A 21,640-nucleotide genomic window follows, 5' to 3' on the forward strand; every position below is an offset into this window, starting at 1 on the left:
TGGTTTCTTTCCTTTTGCCTGTAAAAAAGAACGTATATGCTTAGGTTTCTGAGTATTTAACATGTAATGGTTTATTATTGTTTTAGGTTAATTAATAAGTGTTTTTTAACTTTTTTATTGAATTTATTGGGGTGACACTGGTTAGCAAAATTATATAGGTTTTAGGTGTACAATTCTGTAACACATCATCTGTATATTGTATTGTGTTCACTAGCCCAAGTAATGTTTAATCTCTCAATTTTAATTTCTAATTTGGTGAATATCCCACATAAACAAAAGCTCCTTGGAGTCCTTTAATCGTATTTTAAGAATGTAGAGGACTCCTGAGACTAACAAGTTCGAGAAAAGCTGCTTTGAAGTATATGCAATAATCTCCACTTTACAGATGAAGAAATTTAAGATTTACAAAGATTTAGGACCAGTTTAAGGCCACAGGATCCCCGTAATGCTGGGTATAGTAGTGAGCACTTAGATCCAGAGCTTGTATTTGTGACCGTAACTTTTTCCTTGATATTATCTTTGCTAACATTATCGTTAAACTGGTAGTTAAAAGTCATCTCAACAACATAAACAAGTCTTCCTCATATTCAGCGGATTGCTTTCTCACTAACTAGCTGCACCACCCTTCTTTGGCTGGTTTCGGCGACTGAAACGTGTGTTGCTCAACCGCCTCCGTCCGGGTTTTCGCTCAGACAATCTGTGGTTTTACGAACCTGAGTTGGAGTCTTCTTGATGACTCTGCTGGGGAACTGCAACCTACCGGGTTCAACTGGGGTCTCTCGGGACTTTGTGAGGCTCCAGGCACCCGGACGCCTTCTTCCCCGACCCTCCCACACTCAGTCAAGACGCGCTTTGCAGAACAGAAAGCTCGGTGACAACCTCCTCTCCTCCCTCGGCTCCCGCGACCCTCTTTCAGACCTTTAACGACGCTCCCTGGACGCTGATTGGTTGGTCTGTCAACGATGGGCGGGACGCCGCCCTGGATTGGACGTCAGAGCCCCTTGGTCGCCGCTCACCAGCGTCCAACCAGCAGCACCCGGACTGAGTATAGAGGCGTCCCGACTGCCGCCAGGGCTTGGGTGGGGCCGAGAGCGCCTAGGGTGAAGCGGCATCTCCACTAAGAGCCCGGGCCTGAGCCCGGGCCTGCGGGGGTGGGGCGTCCTGAGCTGCTGGGATTGGAGTGTCGGGAGCTGTCTCCCGTCGTGCACTGGGGCACCGGCCACTCACCCGGAAGGAGAAGCCGACACTGGCTATATGGTGAACCGCTGGCTGTGTTGCTGTAGCGAGTGGGTGCTGCTCTCAGGTGAGGGGGAGTGAGGGGGCGTGAGGGGGCGTGAGGGGGCGGGGGCCGCGAGGGCAGGGGGGCAGGTGTTGCTCTGAGGCTAGGGCTGCGGGCTTAAGCGTCAGTAGTGGCTCTTAGGGTGGGGACCTCGCTTGACATCCTAGGGGCTATGGTCTCACCTTCTGGAATAAAGGCGGGTACTTGCTCAGGATCCAGGGAAGGAAACGTGGCTTTTCCATTTGTTATTACTGATTTTAGAGGGGGGGGGGAGAGAGAGAGAGATATTGAGTGAGTTTTGTTGTTCCACTTATTTATGCATTCACTGGTTAATGCTGGTGTGTGCCCTGACCGGGGTTGGAACCCGCAACCTTTGCATGTTAGGACTATGCTCTAACCAACTGAGCTAGCCTGCACTGCCAGGGCCTTCTATTTATTTTTAAAGGAGTATAGAGCATAGAGCATCTTTCCTTCCCAACCCCCAAGCTTAATAGGGAAAGGAGAAGGACCAGGTAGCCCTTTGCTCCTAGTTGGTTAAGAATGGAGGGGGAGTGGTCAGAGTCAAACAGTTTAGGGACATTTATGAAACGTCTAAGACCATGAGTATTGGCAAGTATTTTATGGGGGCACAGGAGGCTGTTGCGCTGGATTGTTGCCTTTGTGACTTACTTTCCAAGTGGAAGGAATGGCAAATTACAGAGGGACAAAAGAATGGAGCTTAGCTGGTTGGTTGAGAACACAGGGAAGTTGTTCAGACAGGGGAAGCTTCCTCTGCCACCTGTGGGTGTTTAGGAAGAAGAGATTTTTGAGTTGCCATGTGGCTCAAGAGTGAGCAAGAAGGGATGGAAGTCTCTGTAGCTCAGTATACTTTTATCACCTGATTGGTTTTTTTAACCTATCGCTTGAAGTAGTTTAAATGAGGGTGAAAATGGTGGAGCTAAAGCCTTGAATTTTTTATGACATTAGAAAGCTTTACAAAGGATTTCCTTTGTAAACAGCAAACAAGTGGGTTTTCCCTGCAGTTATTGGTGCTTGTACAGGTGGAGAAAGTAAAGGAAACTTCAGATGTGATTGAAAGGGCCCAGGAAATGGAGTTAGCGTTGAATTGCGTAAGTAGGTGAGTTCGCTGACTCTATCCTTATTTGGATGACATAGATCCATCTTGCAGATCATGGAGCTAACGTTAACTTCCTCCTTCCCCTCCGAAGAACTGAGCTTCATTTCCTTCTGAGGAGTGGCATTATGGGGAGGAAGCTAATGGAGAATAGTAGTTACTAGAAATTATTACTTGAAGTCTAGGTTTTTGTATTTGTTCCAGTTTGTTTTTATTTTTTATAGGAGAACGTTTATTTGGTAAATCACAGAGGTAGAAGAAGCAGTTCCTAGAAGAAATGGGCTTAGGCAACAAGTTATAGAGGCTGTTCCAGTATTTTTAAGGGAAGTTACATCTGAAACTTTCTTAGTGCCCTTCAATTTAGATTTAAGTACATAGCGTCTTTGGGGTCCTAGGGTTTTTTTAAAAGCCAGTTTATAGCTATTTGTTTCTAAGTGGTATTAGCTCCGAAGGAAAGGAGAGGAACTTGCACATGGAGATGGTGCAGAGAGCCCTAGGCAAACTCTTCTTGAGTCCAAGAGAGTGATGAGCATTTAGTTACTAAATTAGTCCTTAATTTGGCAAACCTTTCAAGGCACAGGAGATGTGTGAGCTTTACTGAGCTAGTGGATGACTATGATTTCCATGGCATCGTCTTTCCTATTGTTACTTTTGTGAAGACACTTCAGAATCTTTTAACTCTACTCCTGTGCTGGCAATTTACCAAATGCCTGAAAAGAAAAGTATTTTTGAATCTGAGGAGATTAATTATTCACAGTGAGTCGGCCTGCTCCTTTTGGTCACAGCCATTTGACTACTTACATTGGGATTTTATACATCAGTTGTTATGGCATTGGAATTGCCTTTCAGTTCAGAACCCCTTGGCGATGGTGACTGCATCAGATGAAAAATCAAGTTGTCAGCAAGAATACTGTTTAAGATGGTGTTGCAATCATAAAACCTCCGGTTTGCTTGATGGTGTAGCCCAATTTTGTCACCTACCCTGCAGCTTTGCCTCTGAGTACAGTGTCTGTGTGTGGAGAGACCTTCTGGTATACTGTAAAGAATTGGAAAAGCTGTTTGCTCTGCTAATTTTGTGGTGTAAATGAGTTCCCCTTCTCGAAACATTTGCCTTGTGTTAGCAAAACATAAGATAGAAGGAAACTCATTACACACTCTTTGAATGGTAAGGCAGAACTAATAAGGGAATGTGTTTAAAATTAATTGTGGGACTGTAAAAATGAGTGGGTGTGAATGGGCATAGGGGGAGGAGAGGGAGATCTTAGAGACAGTCTTATCTTCCCAGGAGCCAGCCAGGATCATTTGTTGGCAGTACATATTGGCTGAAGTCAGTTTTCATTTCAAGGTAAATTGAAAAGGGAAATTAAACCTTATTGTTCTGCTCTTAAGAGAGGAGAAGGGGGTGCAGGTGGCAGCCAGGGTGGATGCTGTTGGAGTGGTTCTAGGAGTAATAAGATTAGTGCTGTATTTTAACAGAAGGTGACATCATGGGCCTCTTTAGACTTGAGTAACCCTGTGCTGCAACCTTCATGGTCCCCTTGTTGGAGTGGGTGATGTCGCTGCACATGTAAACTGCCACATTGGGGGAAATCAGCAGCTTAGGCTTTAATGAATCTTTACAAAGGAGCGGAAAACATCCTGAATCGACCTGTGCAGCTGCGGGGTGTTTGGGCAGAGGTACATGCCTAGCAAGGAAATAATTAGAACCACTGGCTTGGGTTTTGGAGAACAGTTTAGAAAGGGAAGGTCAAAACTGGGCAACCCATTCAGGTGCTCCTGTTGCTCTCTAGCTCTGATTTACCTCTGGGGAGGTGACTGTGGTTAGCAAGACAAAGAGAGACTTAAGAGCATTGGTGTTTTGGGGGGCTTGGCTGTCTCTGAACAGCCGGGAGGGGGCGATGTTATGATGTTAGACTCACTTGCACAGCTGTGCTGTGTGCCCCCACAAGACACTGCTTTGCCTGCAGTCTTCAGGCAGAAAGGGTTTACAGTGGAGCCTCACTGTTCTGGCTGCTTGAGGTGAACACCGCACAGACCCAAACATGCTCTGGTTAGAGGTGGGTCTTGGCCATAATCTGAGAAGTGAGGCAAATTCCCCAGGGCTTGTAGCTGCCGTGGAGCTACAGTGGTGGACTTTTTTGGCTTCCTCTTAAGTTTTACGCAAGAATGAAAAAAGGTGCCTGGGTTTCCCCAGGAAGGTCAGTTAAAAATTTTCAGGGTTTTGCCTGGTAAAGAATAAGAAGAATGGAAGCACACTAACTATGATTGTTCCCTTGTTATTTGCCCCTCATCAGATGTTTTCTTCCAATGGGCTTTTGATGTAGGATGTTGGAGAGCCAAGAGCAGGAGGTAAGCATGTAGTCTCCACAGAACAGGTGGGTAAAAGTTTGAGAGGATTTGGGAGACGATGCAAATCATTGCTTCGTGGTGTTCTGACAGTAATACCTTGGTGGTTCTGATGAGCTCAAAATAAAGCCAGGAGAAGGAAATCAGTAGTAAAGGCATTGCTGGGAAATGAGGTTCCATTTCGACTAACTTCTGTTTCTTAGAGTGAGGGCAAGGATTTTTGTCTCTTGGTCATGGTCTACCCTCAGTGTCTTAGAACAGTGCCTGACACATAATGGGTCAATAAGTATTTGTTGAACTTAATGAACAAATGAACAAGTGCATGGAAGTTGGTGTTTGGAAAAATCTGGCAACCTGTCTGTCAAAGCTGCCTTACTGTATGGCTGAGTTGAAGCTAAAAGAGCATTTCCTATCTCTAGGAGGTGATCACTGTGCGTGTTCAGGACCCCCGTGTGCAGAATGAGGGCTCCTGGAATTCTTATGTGGATTATAAGATTTTTCTCCATGTAAGTGCATCAAACTTCTGTATTGGGATCAACATTCTCCAGGGCTAAGGGATAGTGCTGACATCCTGTTTGTGGATGTCTTTGACAGGCCTGAGACAGAAGAAAAGGAGGGAGGAAAGGAACAAGAGCTTGGGGTATGCCTGAGAGTTGCTTGCAGGCTGCCTGGTGGCACCTTGCTCTAGTTGGAGCCCCTGATCAGGACTGTGCCTAGTAGTTTATATCCTCAGTGAGAATGCTGATGGGGTTCATGTGATCTTGGCTTTTCCCCACTAACTCCTTTCATGTACTTTCTCCTGTAGACCAATAGCAAGGCCTTTACTGCCAAGACGTCCTGTGTGCGTCGCCGCTACCGTGAGTTCGTGTGGCTGAGAAAGCAGTTACAGAGAAATGCTGGTTTAGTGTGAGTCTACTCTTGCTTCCTTCTTGGGTCTGAGATTGGCTTTTTAGGTGCTTACTTGGGAATTAGAGTTTACAATGAGGAAACTGGCAACATTCCAGGCATGAAGGAAATTGAGAAATGTGTTCTTAAATTCTGTTTCAAATCAGTGAAAAATGTACAGAGTTCTTATTTCTAGTATTTTGACCTAATAGTGCCATAGAAATACAAAAAGTATATATATTTTTGTAAATGTATTAGTCTAGGACTAAACAAATGCTAGCTAGCATTTTAAATGTGATTACCACTGGTTATCAGAAACCTTTTAGCACCTGGTCTTATTTGACATGTAAAAATTGTGATTGTGTGTGTGTGCGCGCACAAAGACCTTTTCCCAGAGACACAACAGACTGAGAGCCTTAGGAAGGAGTTTTGTTCACTCCTCACCTGCAGCTCTCAAACAAGTCCTAAAACTGGAGACAGCTTAGAACAGTGATTTCACCTCAGAATGGTCACTGAATGCTCTGGTGATGGATGGTCTGTTGATAACCTAGCTGGTTAGTTATCATGTGGGACTGATGAGCCCATTGTCATGGGTCAGGCCCTCATAAGCCAGTTGGAAATTCCCCTGACAAATTGTGCATCTTTAGCCTTGCTGTTGTTTTTTAAAAGTTATGTGCTGAGCTTCATAAGGGAGGCTAAGGAGGTTTAGAGAGTTTGTGGATGACAACTCAGCTACTTTTAGAAAATTCCAAGCATGTGACTTTCTGGGACTGGCAAAGGTAGTCTTTTTTTAAAAACTAAAATTAAAAAAAATATTTTAGCTCAAGTTTTTCTCTTTTATTTATTTTTTTAATCCTCACCTGAGGTCAAGGGGGTGGGGGGGAGGGAGGGAGAAAGGGAGGGAGAGGGAGAGAGAAAGAAAGAAAGAAACATCGATGTGAGAGAGAAACATTAATCGGTTGTCTTCCCTGTCCTCCCTCACTGGGGATCAGACCCGCAACTCAGGTATATGCCCTGACCAGGAATTGAACTGGGTACCTTTTGGTCCCATTCCAGCAAGGCTGACAATAGGTAGTCTTAATTTACACACAAGGACCCAGCATTCTCCATGTTTCTATATCTAAGTTTCTCCCTTTTAAAAATAACTGTTGAGCCCTGCTGGGTGGCTCAGTTGGTTGGAACGTTGTCCCATACACCTAAAGGTTGTGAGTTCGATCCCTGGTTAGGGCATGTATGGGAGGCAACCCATTGATGTTTCTCTTTCACATCGATGTTTGCCTCCCCCCCCCCGCCCCCGCTCCCGTCTAAAATCAATAAACATATCCTCGGGTGAGAATAAAAAATAAATAAATAAAAATAACAGTAGATGGTGGAAGTGGGTTTTGTAAACAATGTAGTATATAGTAACATGGAGTTTTGAAGTCATAGACTTGGTTCATATACGAGCTCTGCTGCTTACTAGCTGTGTGGCACTGGGAAATTTTCTCAGCTTCTCTGATTTTATTTCCTTGCTAGTAAAATGAGAACACTAATATCTTTCTCATGGGGTTTTGTAAGGATTAATGAAATAAGGTTTGTAAAACATTTAGTGTAGTACCTGACACATGGCATGCAGTCAGTCATTGTTAGCTTCCTACCCCTGCAACTTTATTAAAAGCTATTTGTATTGATTTGTGCCTCTTTTTAGGGGATTTCCTTGATTAGGGGCTGAAATGACTGTCTTGGAAGTTACACTTATCTTGGGCGTTACATTTTGTGACTCCACAGGCCTGTACCTGAACTTCCTGGAAAGTCAACCTTCTTTGGCAGCTCAGATGAGTTCATTGAGAAGCGACGACAAGGTCTACAGCACTTCCTTGAAAAGTGAGTGGACATGGCAGACTAACACTTGCCTTCTGAGGTGGGGGCAGAGAGGGGGGAAGGTGACAGGCAGGATGGTGCACTGAACATATAGGTGCATTTGGGTTGGACCCCTTTCTTATACCCTCGTGCTCACTCAAGCCAGAGCCCTTCATAAGATGGGGTTGGGGAGAACAAATCTTCAGGGCGATGCTGTGTGTTGTCCTACCTGTGTTTGCCTCAGGGTCCTCCAGAGTGTGGTCCTCCTGTCAGACAGCCAGTTACACCTCTTCCTGCAAAGCCAGCTTTCGGTGCCTGAGATAGAAGCCTGTGTTCAGGGCCAAAGCCCCATGACCGTTTCTGATGCCATCCTTCGCTATGCTATGTCAAACTGTGGCTGGGTCCAGGAAGAGAGGCAGGGCTCTTCTCACTTGGCTAAAGGAGATCAGCCTAAGAGGTAACTAAAGCTCTCTTTTTTGAGACAATGGGAGCTAGGGTTACTGTAACCTGGGTCAGTGAGGAGTCCATTTAATAGAGAAAGTAGTCACAGCATTGGTAGCCTTTCTGAAGAGGCCTGTTCTCTTCATGCGTGGCTCTCTTATTCCATGCACAAGGGACAGTGTTAACCCATCCGTGGGCAGCAGACTCTCTTGTAGAAACCTGGGGAGAAAGAAGAGGCTTTCTTATTTGTTTTGTCCTTTATTTCCCCCTACCTTTAAAATAACTTTATTGAGATGCAGTTCACATTCCTAAAATTTTACCATTTTAGTGTACAATTCAGTAGTGTTTTTGTTCATTCAAAAAGTTGTGGAACCATTAATCACCATATTCAATTTTAGAACATTTTTGTCACCCTGATAGAAACCTTGTACCCATTAGCATGACTCCTATTTTCCCCAACCCTTAGTTCATGGCATCTATTTTCTGTGTCTCTGGATTTACCTATTTTGGACATTTCATACAAACAGAGTTGTAAGATACGTGATCTTTTGTGACTGGCTCCTTTTGAAAACTGTGCTAAGCATGTTTTCAAACATGTTTAGCATGTTTTCATGTTAATGTGTATCAGTACTTAATTCCTTTTGATGGCTGAATAATAATCCATTTGTATGGATATATCACCTTTTGTTTATCTTCGCTTGTGTTTATCTATTCATTTTGTCTATCTGTTCCTTCTTTTCCCTTTCCCACTCTTCTAGTTGCTGCTTTTTTCCAAGATCGGGCAGGAGAAGTTCTCCCTCACCACCTCCTGAGGAAGAAAAGGATCATTTTGAGGTGTGGGCTCCTGTTGTTGACTCTGAGGCTCCTTCCTTGGAAAGCCCCCCTCTCCCACCCTCTACCTCACCATCATGCTGTGGTTTTGAAAGACCTGATGAAGGACCCTCTGCTCCTCATTCTGTGAGGAGGTCCTTGGGAGGGGACCATGCTGTACCTTTGGATCCTAGTCAGTTAGAAACAGTTTTGGAAAAGTGAGCTCTGGTCTGAGCTCTGGGTTCTGCTCTGAGGCAGATAGAGAAGGTGCAGGCAAGGAGATGCATGCACTTGGGTGGGATTGGGCACAGGGCAGTTGGGGATGTGGGCTGCTTAGTGTTTTAGAGTTGCCTCTGCTCAGGTTGGTTGCGTAGAGGTTGGTCACGACAACTCCTCAAGCTTCCTCCATAGGAACAAACACTTTGCAGATGTTTGCAAGTTAAGCATAAGGTCCAGTGGCTGTTGATTCTGAACAGAGTCCCATGATTACTCTCTATAGATATTTGTTAATGGGCCCAGGAGCACTGCCTCAGGTTACTGGTTTGAGGGACCTGTAAGTGGCATATTTTAAGCTGCCATAGTGAATATTGTCCCTACAAAAATGCTTGTAGTTGTATTCCCACTGGCTGTGTTTTGCTGCTGCACTTGGATTCTGGGAGGCTGGCCTCTTGCCTACCTCCTTGCATAGACAGGGTGGTGAATATTTGTTCTCCCACCTCCTTGCTTTTCCTCCACTAATACCACTGAATGGAATGGTGCTGGGACTCCTGTCTTTGGGGATCATGCACACCCCAAGACCTCAACCTGGCTCTGTGGGCCTGAGGCCCACAAAATAGGTCATGGCCACCATGGAAGAGAAGTGGTAGTTCCCAGCCTGAGGAAAGGCAAGTAGCTCAGGGAGCTTTGTTTTAGAAAAGGCTGTCTTGGGCTGTCACTCTCTCTTCTGGTTATGAAGCAAAGACGTGACCATTTTTTCTGCAGGGGTAGAATGAGCTCCTTTCTTTTTTGAACCCTTTTTTCTTCCTTAGTAACAGCTCCCTGCCCCCAGGGCTTCAGCCAGTACGGTGTCCCTCTGCTGTGTTGCAGGGAGGCCGTATGTTCAGTCCAGTGGGGTGCAAGGGCTTTGTTTCTTTCTGGAGAGAGGGCTCTAGGGATGGAGATGAGGAACAACACGCCTTCCTTCAGACAATGAGGCATTCTGCCCTCCTGCTGCCATAATTCCTCTCCACCAGGAGCCAGAGCTTGTAGGAGATGAGTGCCGCTTGCATTGGGCATTGCTGTGCACTTAAGTTTGTGTGTGGTTCTTCTCGCCCACTCCTCTCTCCTCTGGCTATCCCACCCTGTCTTTGGGCTCTTTTATCAGCCTGTGCTGTGGGACTGTCATGGCATTTAGTTCAGAGTTGAGGGGCTTTGGCCTGAAATAAAATTCAACTATTTAAGACTGTTGTTGCAATTTGTGTCTAACAAGCTGTAGCAGAGAAGGAGGGAATGAAGGCTGGCTGTAGTTACTTTCATAAATCATGAATTTATCAGTGTGGAAATAATGGTTCAGAGCTGTGCACTGCAGCTCTCCTGCATTGTGTGTGTAGCTCAAGTTCACCACTGGAGGAAGGATTGTCTTCCAAAGAGCCAGGATCCAGCTCTTCTCAGTTATGGGCATGAACCTTGTTAGGTATAATTTACCTGATGCTGCTTCCATCCTCGCATCCTGTATGAGGTGCCAGGTGCTGAAAGAGAAATAAAGTTTGTCAACAGGCAGATGCAAAGCCCTGGCTGGGACTCATCCCTCTTTCCTGCCCGCCTCCCCTGAGTCTCTCCTTTATATGATGCAGCAGAGCAAGGCGAGGATGGAAAACCTACAGAGGCAAATCCAAAATGTCGAAATAAGTTCATTTAAAAAGGAAAAAAAGCTCCATACACAACCCTCACAAAAACCCGACAGATGCTAAGCTAATGGCATCAGCTCTGCCGATTGGTGGGGATGGCTCATGAATATTAATGAGTCCAATGCTCCAAATGGTGCAGCTGTGAACCCAGCTGTGCCTGAAGCTCTCTGATCTCAAAACTTCCAGACAGGAGCCGGAGGTGGTCTGTGTCAATTCCCTACTCAGCCAAAAAACAGCAAGCTGGGTTGGCCTTCTTCTGTTCGCTCTTTTCTTCCTGGAGTTGGTGCTCAGCAGCTAGTTCTGCCAGCAGGGTAGGCTGCTGGGACAGCAGGAGCCATTCAAAGACACGAATGCAATTTTTCTGACTCCCGGCTTTTTTAATGATCCATTAATAGCAGTGCATATAACAGCACCTCAGTTAATCTAAGGCCACACACTATCCCCTCACTGTCTTGTGCAGAGTTGAATGTTAGGCCATGGAAGGAGATGTCCTAAGAAGGGAAGAATTTTTCTAATAATACAGGCCTGGAGTTAGCAGAAAAACAGCAAAAATGGATTTCCTTCTCCATCTAGGCAATGCCATTTGCCCTTCTCATGTTGTGCTCTTTCCCTGTGTGTACTAAGGGCTAGCCACCATGGCCAGTGACCTATTGAGCTGTTTTGTAGAATGAAAGTATTTTTTGCTAGAATTTGGGATTGAGATAGGTTCTATGTCTGATGTAGTCACCTTTCTTCTAACAGCTACTTCCATGGCCCAAATCTAGTCATCTCCTTTTACTCAGTATGAGTGATCCCAAGCTCAAGGGTTTCATTTTGTTTGGTGGAAGGAAATAAGTGTGTGCATGTGTGTATGTGGGTGGAGGGGGAGGTGGGTTTTCTTGTATGAAAATCATAAGTTTCACATACATCATTCTTGACGGTGGTGCCAGGGAGGAGGGCAGAGCAAGTATTACACTCATTTTCTAGCCAAGGAAACTTTTGAGTTTAGCTGAGCATGGTTTTTAAAAATATGTTTTTAGATGGTGGTGGAATATATTAATGTGAGAGGTCTTTTCCAAACTCTGTAAAACAAGGTTCCCCCCTGGAAAAAAACTTTTAAAAAAGCTAAAGCCACCACCATTAAAGGAAAAAAAAAAATAACCCTCTGCTTTTCAATTGATCTTAGAAATCAGAGCTCCTCCCCAGTTCTCAGTTTTCTGACTGCTAAGGCCTTTGGTCCACACAACCAAGTCCTAGGAACCTTGTACCCTCTCTGGTAGCTTTGCTTGGGAGGTGATCATGACTTTTTAATAATCTGATTGGACATTAAGAGCTAATATGCCTCAGCTCTTGCTGAATATTCTTAATATCTAGTGGTGAGGAGGACAGTGGGCCAGGAGGATGCAAGGTGGAACAGGAGGTAGAAATGGAAACAGACCAGCTCCCGGTCTGCCTCTCAGAGGCCGCAGGAATATTCAGTCAGGCTGGAGTGGCATCTGCGGATTTATGTGTGAGCAGCCAGCTGAGACGTAGCTAAAGCCAAGCGGATAACCACTGTAGTATGAGATAGTGACTTCCTCAGTCAAGCCCAGGCACTGATCCTAAGTTGCCCCTCCCAGGTTGCCCTTTGCCAGCAGGGATTCAGCTCTATAGAGGGCATGTTGCCCAGCTCTAGGTAACCTTTCTTTGAACTGTAGATGAGTTCTATTCTTACCACTATACATTCCTGAGGGTTTCTGTAACCGATATGGAGCCCCCCTCCCACCTCTCATCTCTCATCTCCTCCCTGCCCTCAGTTCTTCTAAGGAGGTGTTTCAGGAACTGCTGCAAAGCCCAAGTACACATCTGGCTTCCAACAGGGCAGCAGGAGCCAATCCTAGCATCTTATTAGAGAAATAACTTGGGTAAAATCAGTTCCACCTTAGTCATGGCTGGATTTGGAGCTGAAAAGCTGGAACCTCAACTCTCAAAATACAATAAATATGGACAATTTATACTCAGAAGGATAATAAGAGGCACGTTTTTTAGGAGACAGTGCTCCTGACTCAATGAACAGAGTGAATAATTTTACTTCCTTTTCATTAAGGGGAGGCCTGGTCCACTTCTGCAAGCAAAGAAGGAGAAAAACAAGGGGTGCTTACATAGCAGGGAAAGGGGCTTGAATAATAAGTAGGGAGAGAGAGTAAAGCTAGAGTGTGAGAATTAAGAGACCACCTGAAAGTCTTTAAGGTTTTTTCCTTCCTGGAAAGGGCAGGAACATGAAATGCTTCTGTAATCTTTGGGTTATGGGAAGCCTCCAGCCACAATTATCTGTGGCTGTCGAGTCCCTCCTTCCTGTCCTTTTAGCCAAGCACTTTTTTCTTCATACCATCTGTTTGGAAGGGGCAGTTAGTTTAGATCCTTCTGTGAGTGCTCTAGCCCTGTGTGTGGCCCTTCTCTGGTGGTCATGTTGGTGTGGGAAACCAGGTCCACCAATAGCCTGACCTGAATCCCTCCAGCAGAAGGCCCAGAATAGTGAGAGCCCGGGGCGGTTTGTTGGAGGCAGTGCAACCTGCCCATATGAGACTTAGATATATTCTACCAATTAGGGCACATCTGTTCCAAATGCTGAAAGGCAAGCACTGTCTCTTTAAGAGCCATCCCACTCCTCTCCTTGAGTGATGAGGGCTGGGAGCACAAGGGAGTCAGATGCTGATTAAACAGTCCTACTGCCGAGCTCTGTTAGAAAATTACTGTAATTATGATCTAGTCCCAGCAGAGGGATGAGTTCCAATCCTGCTAATAACCCTTCCAGGTGCCTCAGATTCAGGACCCATGGGAGGCAGCATCGACAGGGCTCTGGCTCGCACCAGGGCCAGCCATGGCCCTCCTGTCTGGTCTGTGCAGGCACAGACAACAAAGGCACTGGACCTCTCATCCTATCTCAGCCTCCTGAGAAGGCAGTGGGTTTGGGTTGTGTTGGGATTTTTTTTTTTTGGTTCTTGACAGCTTGTGGGAGTCATTTTGTAGGAGAAAACTTTCCCCTAAACTAACATGAAGGACCAGGAAAACCACAGCCATGAGATGCCAATCTGTCCTGACTCTCCTTACTTCGGCCTGGGAACTGCAGCGAGCACTGCATCAGCCGACTCAGTGCAAAGCGGAGGAAGCAGAGCAGTCGCCTTTAGCTGCAGCTGTCTTCTGCGCTTGTTTCTGTGAACCTGCATTTCTTGCTCTGAAGTAATACACAGCATTTCACTTGGTTCTGACCAAGAGTTTCAGGGATTCCCGTCACTAAAAAGGGAAACAGGGATAACAAACAGAGCTATAGAGAGATTCACTGTAATAACAGCTCTCTACATTGGCAAGTATGGGCTTATTCATTTGAAAACATCATTTTTGTACTGCAATACGCAGTGGTGCAAGCCAGCAAATCTCAAAGGTGTTTGTGGAGCACAGAGGCTTGCTGGCGGTTCTTAAACCCTGAGGAATTCAAAGCATTTATACTGTCTTCCCAGCCTGGCCAGAAGCTGCTCCCTAGCACTAAAGCACAAACTTCTAAAAGTCAGGGCAGTTTCTATGTGCTTGGTCCTAAGCACACTCAAATGCTCTGAGACAGTGGTTCTCAACTAGGGATGATTTTGTTTCCAGGGGACAGACATTTTTGGTTATCAACTGGGGGGGAGGGGAGAGTACTACTGGTATCTAGTGTCTAGAGACCAGGCATCCTGCTGAACATCCTACAGTGCCCTCCAACAACATAAAGTTATCTGGCCCAAAATGTCAATTGTGCCAGGTCAAGAAATGCCGCCCTAACAGAGTGACGTAATAAGCTCCAAGTTCTGCCCTCCCCTCCGCCCAAACTTCCACTGCACCGCCTTGGAGATGTTAAAGAAATGATCCACCAATCTCCAGATACCAGGCGCTTTTCCAGAGGTGGAGTATATTAGTGACAGGCCTAGCAGGGTGCCTACCATGGGAGGCTTCCAGGAAATATTAGTGGTGTGCACGTGCTCCCTTGGTGATCCAAGGCAGAACAACGCTGGATGGAGTGCCTGATCGTGGGGAAAAGGGAAGTGTTTGTAGTGTGTTTTGTGTTTCATGATCAGATGTAGGGGGATAAAAGGTGGCCAGCTGCTCACCATCAGGTTAAGAGTGTCTGCAATGGAACCAGATGCCTTTTTTGAGGACCAGCATTATAAGCCTCTTGGAACTTATTCTCATCACAGGAGGCAAGGAAGTGGTACATTATTGCCCAGTGCCACAAAAATGCTTCCCTCAGTGGCACTCTGCCAGGTGGAGGGGTGGTGGGCTGTGATGGGGCCCCATGAGGGAACTGAACACACGCAGCTGCAGACAGCTGGCCAGCCCCACAAGCAGTGAGATGCTAGAGACACCAGGCCTCTCAGAACTGCCTGGGCATCAGGAAAAGAAAGCCTAGTTGGCAGGGTTTGTCTAGATACCAGGCCTGCAGAGGAAAGGACTTCATTAGAAGGGACAGCATACAGGAGAGCCAGGTAATCTATCTACCACCCACTCCCCTGGTGACTGGGCAACTCATTTTGCCTTATTTTTAGGGTGACCACTCATCCTGGTTTACACCTGTGGTCTTGGAGTCATTATTAATAACTCCCTAAAGTGTCTCCATTTGGAAAATAAATTATATAGTTATCCTATTAATTGTACCTCAGTTTCCTTTAATACAATAGTTTTTTGTGGGGGCATTATATTTATACAAAATTTTTGCACAAAGTGGGCTACATCTTAAAATGTATTATTAACTGAATCCCAGTGGGTGACAAAAGAATGGTCATCGATTTATATTAACGAAAAAACAAAACAAAACCCCGACATGTTTTCTGAGCAGTTAGTTTTTGACAGGGAAATAGGGATAATAAACCCGTTGAAGAAGAAAAATCTCTTTTTAGTCGTAGGTTTCAAACACTCTACCCAATCTCTGTAAATTCTAATGGGAAATGAAATGGCTGGACGGGAGGGGTAGGGAGGGGAGGAACAAGGGACTATGGTAATCCACAAACTAGAAAATTAGTTTGAGTCACTGAACTGTGTAGCAGGGATAATCTCTGTGTAGAGGGCTGCTTTTTCTAAAGTCAGCTCCACCGATTTTGCTGGTGCTCTGGGAATTAGCAAATCAGCACCACTCAAGATTTATCCTTTCAGAGCCACTCCTGGTGGACAGACCTTCGGGGAGAGCTGCTTTTTGGCCAAAGATTAAAGCACCTCTGTCCTTGGCATCTGAGGGTTTTGTTCTTAAGATGCAAGAAAAAAGAAGAGAACATACTTTGGTTTCTTTCTTTTTTTTATTCTTGCTTTGCTTCAACTCTATTTTTTTAAGACTGGTTTTTAAAGGCAGGAGTGTGCCCCCGCCCCCATCTTGCTCTTTGCATTGATATCACTGCTTTATTGTGTCGCAAGTGACTGGCATGGAATACGGATTTTGAAAATGTGTCATTGGAGGTGTCTAACTGCAAAAGAATGTGAGTGATTCAATAAGCAAAGCAGCAAACGGAGAATTTAAAGAGTCTTTCATTTCATTTCCTCTTCCAAAGCAGATTTTGTGTGATTTTTGTCTAAGTCACTACCTTTCAGATCCTCAGTTTTGCCACTTGGCAAAACTAATTGGTTACAAATAAGGTGGTTCAACTGAGCAAGGTAAAGTGCTAAAAAAAGTTAATGAGAACTTGAAACCTAGGCTATTCTTTCCATATTAAGTTTAGATAAAATATCTATCTGAAACAGGAGGGAGGACATCTAATCGACCCCACCTTTTGGCATTGCTCTCACTTTAAATGGAATCAAACTGTTTGGGTTTAGGAAATGAGACTTAATAGGAATTCTCTTTCCCGTTTTTATTCACCAGAGAGAAAGATGTAGTTGGTTTTGAATTAATTTCAGATTTCTAAGAGAGATAGGCCATTGTGTAGGGAAATTTAATATTGAGGTAATTGCAAACCAGTGTCTATGCTGTTTTGCTATATGGATGACAGAAAAAACACTAGAAAAAATGTAGTTTTAATGAAATATAGCTGAAAGATTGCTTTCAGAGCATTTAGTATTCTCAGATATTAGTTTGGACAGTACAGGCCAAACTAAACCAGCCCCAGGTCAGATTATCTGGTGGATGTCAGTAACTTCTGTATAAATTATTTGTAAAAGGCAGACAACAGATTTGCTTCTTAAATTTAGGATCTGAGCTTTCTTATTTTTCCTTCTTCACATAAAATCAAGGAAGAAAAAAAGTCTCCCAGTCTAACCCTCTCCTCTTTCAAATGCCAGGTCAATTTGTGGCTATTAAGAACCCGTTCTACATTTAATGTGGTTAGTTAAGTGGTCTAATACCCCCAGTTATCCAGATAGTTACATTCAGTAAGGTGGGCATTTGGTTAGTGGAGTCAGAGAAGTGGTAATCTGATTAGCCAGTTGCTTTTTTGAGGCTATTGGCTAAGATTTCTTGGTAAAGTTGATCTCCAGAAATATTGTAGGAATTTGTTATTTCCAAAAGGTCTCCTTTACAACTTTCCCCTAAGAGAGCCCCATAGTCTCATCAACACATTAAACTTGCACTATCTTTTTTTTAAATCCTCACCCAAGGATATTTTTTTCCATTGCTTTTCAGAGAGAGTGGAAGGAGGAGGGGAGGGAGGGAGAGAGATTGGTTGCCTCTCACACTTGCCGCAACGGGCTGGATTAAGCCTGCAGTTGAGGTACTGCCCTTGACCAGGAATCAAACCTGACACCCTTAAGTCCATGGGCCTATTCTCTAACCACTAAGCCAAACTGGTTAGGGCAGAACTTGCACTATCTTTTCCTGCATGGAACAGTGTCAGAGATAGACGGCTATGGATCAGATTTCCAAGCAGTGCATTTGTTGACATCTTGTAGGACCAATCTAATTGCTTTTTCCACTGAATTTTACAGCTAGAAGGGTCAGAGGTCTAAGTGTGGTGTCTACCCTGCAGTTGTCAGAGGTGCCGAAAGACCTTTGCAGTTTGGCAAATGGTTGTTTCCTCGTTCTACAGGTATAGAAGGGACTATTGCACTAAGGAAATTTTGTTTAAATGCTGGAAGCCAATGACCATGCTATTGAGAGACTTGAACTGTGCAGAGAGTGAAGTTACCTTGCTCTTGCCCCTTTTTCTTTTTCTTTTTTTTTAAATATATCTTTATTGATTTCAGAAAGAGGAAAGGAGAGGCAGAGAGAGAGATAGAAACATCAATGATGAGAGAGTCATTGATCGGCTGCCTCCTGCACATCCCCAACTGGGGATCGAGCCCACAACCCGGGCATGTGCCCTGACCTGGAATCGAACTTGATCGCCTGGATCCTAGGTTGATGCTCAACCGCTGAGCCACTCCCGGCCGGGTGTCTTGCCTCTTTTTCATCCCCCTTCTGACCCAGCCCCAGATACCTGCTCTTCTTGTGTGTTTCTGTCAGAGCAGCAGCACAGTGGTATTCTCTCCTCAGCCTGCCAGCCTGCCAGCCTCCCAGCCTTGGGTCCCTGGGTGTTCTCCAGGGAGGGACCAATTAGGGTCATAGAGGGGTTCCTGTTTGTTCCCTCTGTTAAATACTTTAGAACAATGCCCATTGTCCTTACCTGTAGGTTGGGATTGGTGCAAAGGTTCTCAAAGAGGGAGGCCATTGGTTCTCTTTGGTTCACCTGCTCATATGCTGCCACCTAGTGGTTCCTTCTCCTTTAGCACCCTGTGTAAAATGGAGGGGACATATGGACAGCTCAATATTACTTTTTATCTCTTTTCTGTTTTTCTCCCAGATCTAATTCTTCCCCTTTTCTTACCTCTTTTTTATAGCACACACACAAAAAGCTTCATTGTTTTTTACTCCTGGGTCAGAAAATCTGAAAATGAAGAGCTGGCATACGATCTTTTGAGAAACTTGGAATCCATTGACAACATCCCTGTTTGCTCCCTGGTTTGTCTCCTTTGATGATGTGAAATGAATGTCTTACTGTAAGGCTATGACTTAGTTGCTATAGAGGTGAGGAAAGCTACTACCAATCCAGGACTGTCCTGAATAGGCAGTTTCAGAGATACATTTTTTTTTTCCCTTTTTATTTCTTTTTATTTTTCAATTATAGTTTACATTCAATATTACATTAGTTTCAGATGTACAGCATAGTGGTTAGACAATCATGTACTTTACAGAGTGGTCCCCCCTGATATTTCAAGTACCCACCTGGCCCCATACATAGTTATTACGATATTATTGACTATATTCCCTATGCTGTAATTTACATGAGTGAAAAATTTCTTTGGCTGCTCAGTTGCACATTTTTCAAAATTTCTCATGTAGAGAGTCAGGCAATAATAATAGCTAATCCTTATTGAGCAGTTACTATGTGCCAATCATTGTTTTGAGTACATTGCACGTGTTTTTCCTTTAATCTTCCTAATGACCTGGTGAGAGGGAGTATACCTCTTCTAAGGTGAGGAAATTGAGGCATAAAAGGTCAAGTAACTTGCTCTATAGAACATACGTAGTAAATGAGGATCTGGGGTTTATTCCCAGGCTGCTTAGTTCCAGAGCTTATGTTCTTAACCACTGTGTGTTTTTGTTTTTAAATTTATCTTTATTGTTGAAAGTATTACAGATGTCCCGTGTTTTGCTGCCTCTTCAAGGTACAGATAACCTGAGTGCTAGGTACAGGCAACAGGAAAAGGAACAGGGCTTCAAGCACTTGTTTGGCCCCTATCTAGAATTTGGTGCCATGCAGGATCCAGTTGGGTAGTTAACTGAAGCCAAAAAGGAATTCTCCAATGTGTTAACTCCGAGGACTTTTTTCTAGCCCTGTGTCATTTCAGAGACATTCAGCACATAATGAAAAATAACCAAGGAGGTAGCCAAAAGAAGTCCAAGAGGCCAAGCAGAAACCAGGCAGGCCTAGGTTCCAGAGATGATCCTATACCAGAAGATAATTGCAAGTCCCCTTCTCTATCTGGGCTTTTGTTTTCTCTCTGGCTATCCCTTCCTACTTTTTTTGGAGTTGGCAAGAATGCCCAGAACCAGCATTTTGATACCATTACAAAAAGAAACTCAACACCATCACACATGGCCAGGAACCAAATCTGAATTTTATTTATGCTTTTCAAATCAGTCAAAACAACCAGCAGCTTCCTTCTCCAAAGGTTTCCTTGTCTCTCACCATCTCTGTGACAAGCCTGTGGAAAGGGCAGAAGTGGCTGTGTGGACATGTTTAGAGATGGAATGATCTATGACAAGGCAGGTTTAGTAATAGGTCTGCTGAATATGCCTCTTCCCACTTGTCTTATTGGTGGTTTATAGTTACTACAAGGTGTCAGAGACATGGGTCTCTTCAGTAAAAAGAAGAGTCCGTGGTGTTGGTGGGGTAGCAGGGGTAGGGAGTGGAAGCTCTTGATGATCAGTTTCTTCATAAAGGCAGGATAGAGAGAAGAGTATGTGTCCTAAAGGAGGAAAAATACATACATTTGCTTTTATGATTAAAAATATAGAAGGTATAAAAGGGTACAGAGTAAAAAGTGTCCCCCTGTCTCCCAGTCATGCAGCTTCTCTGTCCTTGGAGGCAACCAGTGTTAGCATTTTCTTTCTCCTTCCAGAGGCATCTCATACATATATAAGCAATTGGAAACTCCCTTTTTACTTGAGTGGAGTAAGTTAGGCCTACCCTTCTTTGCTGTTTTGGGGTTTTTTGGTCTGTTACCAGCATATCTCAGAATGTATTCCATATCAGTATAGAGAGCTGCTTTTTCTCTTTTACAGTTGCATAGTATTCAGTCCTATGAATGTACTACAGTTATTTGGCCAGGTGTCTATTGAACATTTAGGTATTTCCAATGGCTTGCTATTACAACAAATAACCTTGTGCGCATATCATTTTGCATGTGTGCAAATATAGCTGTAGGATAAACTCCTAGATGTGGAATTGTTGGGTCAAAGAGAATGAGGAGATAAACAACATTGTCATTATATAAATGACCAAGTGGAGTAGGGTGAATCTATTTATACTTGACAGAAAAATTCCAGCCCTTCTACATTCATGGTCAGGAAATGGAGCCCTCACTGGGAAAGTCATAAAGTCAAACCTTGTGTGACAGGCCTTATCTGGTGCTTTCTGGTTGTACAAGAGCATTGGAAAGTAAGATCTACCCTTATGTATTTTCCTAAATGAATCCACTCAGCTGCTGATGCACATTGGAATGAGCCCTGGTCTGGAAGATTCCAAGGACAGTTTGTATCACTGTCACATATGCCATCCTTCATCCCCAGCAATAAAATCTGCTCCCATTTCAGGCCGGAAGATGGAGCTAGCGATATCATGCCCTCCATCACCATCCTAATTCTAAACAAAACCCATTCTGTGCCAAAGCAGTTGCAAAGTTACTTCACCCAAAGCAAGCACTCAGCCAACTGTTTTAAAATATGATAGGATTCTTGCCCATAAAATGCCATATTTTTTATTACCTAAAAGTTAATTTATGTTCCCTAGGAATCCTCAAACAGGGTTCCTACTCTTGATCAATCATATTGTAATACATGGGAATTTGGGGGAAATGGTGCCCTGCCTGGATTTGAGAGCTGGTGATGTAGAAACCCAGACCCATGCTTGTGGCAAAGATTCCTAGTTGTCCCCAATATCCATTCTCCCCTTTTTATTTTATTAATGAACTCCTCTTCCACTTTTAAGCTAGACACAGGTTTTATCTAGAATAAAGCTTTCTTTGCAGCTTTGTCGTTCTGTATGTCCAAGTTCTGGCCAAAGAACTGTAAGCAGAAGTGGTGTGTGCAACATCTGTGAAGTGTCCCTAAAAGGAGAGGGTGTGCCCTTTTCCTTTTATCTTTCCTGCTGGGTAGGATACAGACATGATAGCTGGCGCTGCAGCATCCATCGTGGGCCATGAGGTAACTTTAGGAATGTTGGTCACACACAGTGGAGCAAAAGAGAAGGTACCTGGGACCTAGATACCTTGTATTACCTCTGGATTTTTACAGAAAAATAAAATTCTGTGTTAATTAAATCAGTTATTTTTAGTTTTCTGTCACATGTAGTTGAACCTAACCATAAC

The 21,640-nt window shown here is 44.2% G+C and overlaps 1 protein-coding gene across 3 annotated transcripts; it reads left to right on the top strand.

Moving 5' to 3' along the window:
- Positions 1-1,215: 1,215 nt before the first annotated feature.
- SNX11 (sorting nexin 11) lies at positions 1,216-21,592 on the top strand. Of its 3 annotated transcripts, XM_087826173.1 has the most exons (8): positions 2,882-3,738; positions 4,688-4,742; positions 5,159-5,245; positions 5,545-5,645; positions 7,392-7,487; positions 7,708-7,920; positions 8,663-8,738; positions 18,389-21,592. In XM_087826173.1, exons 2-8 carry the CDS (start codon positions 4,719-4,721, stop codon positions 18,437-18,439), a joined length of 648 nt encoding a protein of 215 aa, XP_087682299.1. In that variant the 5' UTR covers positions 2,882-3,738; positions 4,688-4,718; the 3' UTR covers positions 18,440-21,592. The 3 variants fall into 3 exon arrangements, with proteins under 3 accessions (XP_016057815.1, XP_087682299.1, XP_087682298.1); XM_016202329.2 differs by lacking the exons at positions 2,882-3,738; positions 18,389-21,592 and adding an exon at positions 1,216-1,303 and having other exon boundaries at positions 8,663-11,740; XM_087826172.1 differs by lacking the exon at positions 18,389-21,592 and having other exon boundaries at positions 3,608-3,738; positions 8,663-11,740.
- Positions 21,593-21,640: the final 48 nt, after the last annotated feature.

The sequence above is a fragment of the Miniopterus natalensis genome, chromosome 17 (genome assembly GCF_054644295.1).
Source record: "Miniopterus natalensis isolate mMinNat1 chromosome 17, mMinNat1.hap1, whole genome shotgun sequence".
Classification (NCBI taxonomy): Eukaryota; Metazoa; Chordata; class Mammalia; order Chiroptera; family Miniopteridae; genus Miniopterus; species Miniopterus natalensis.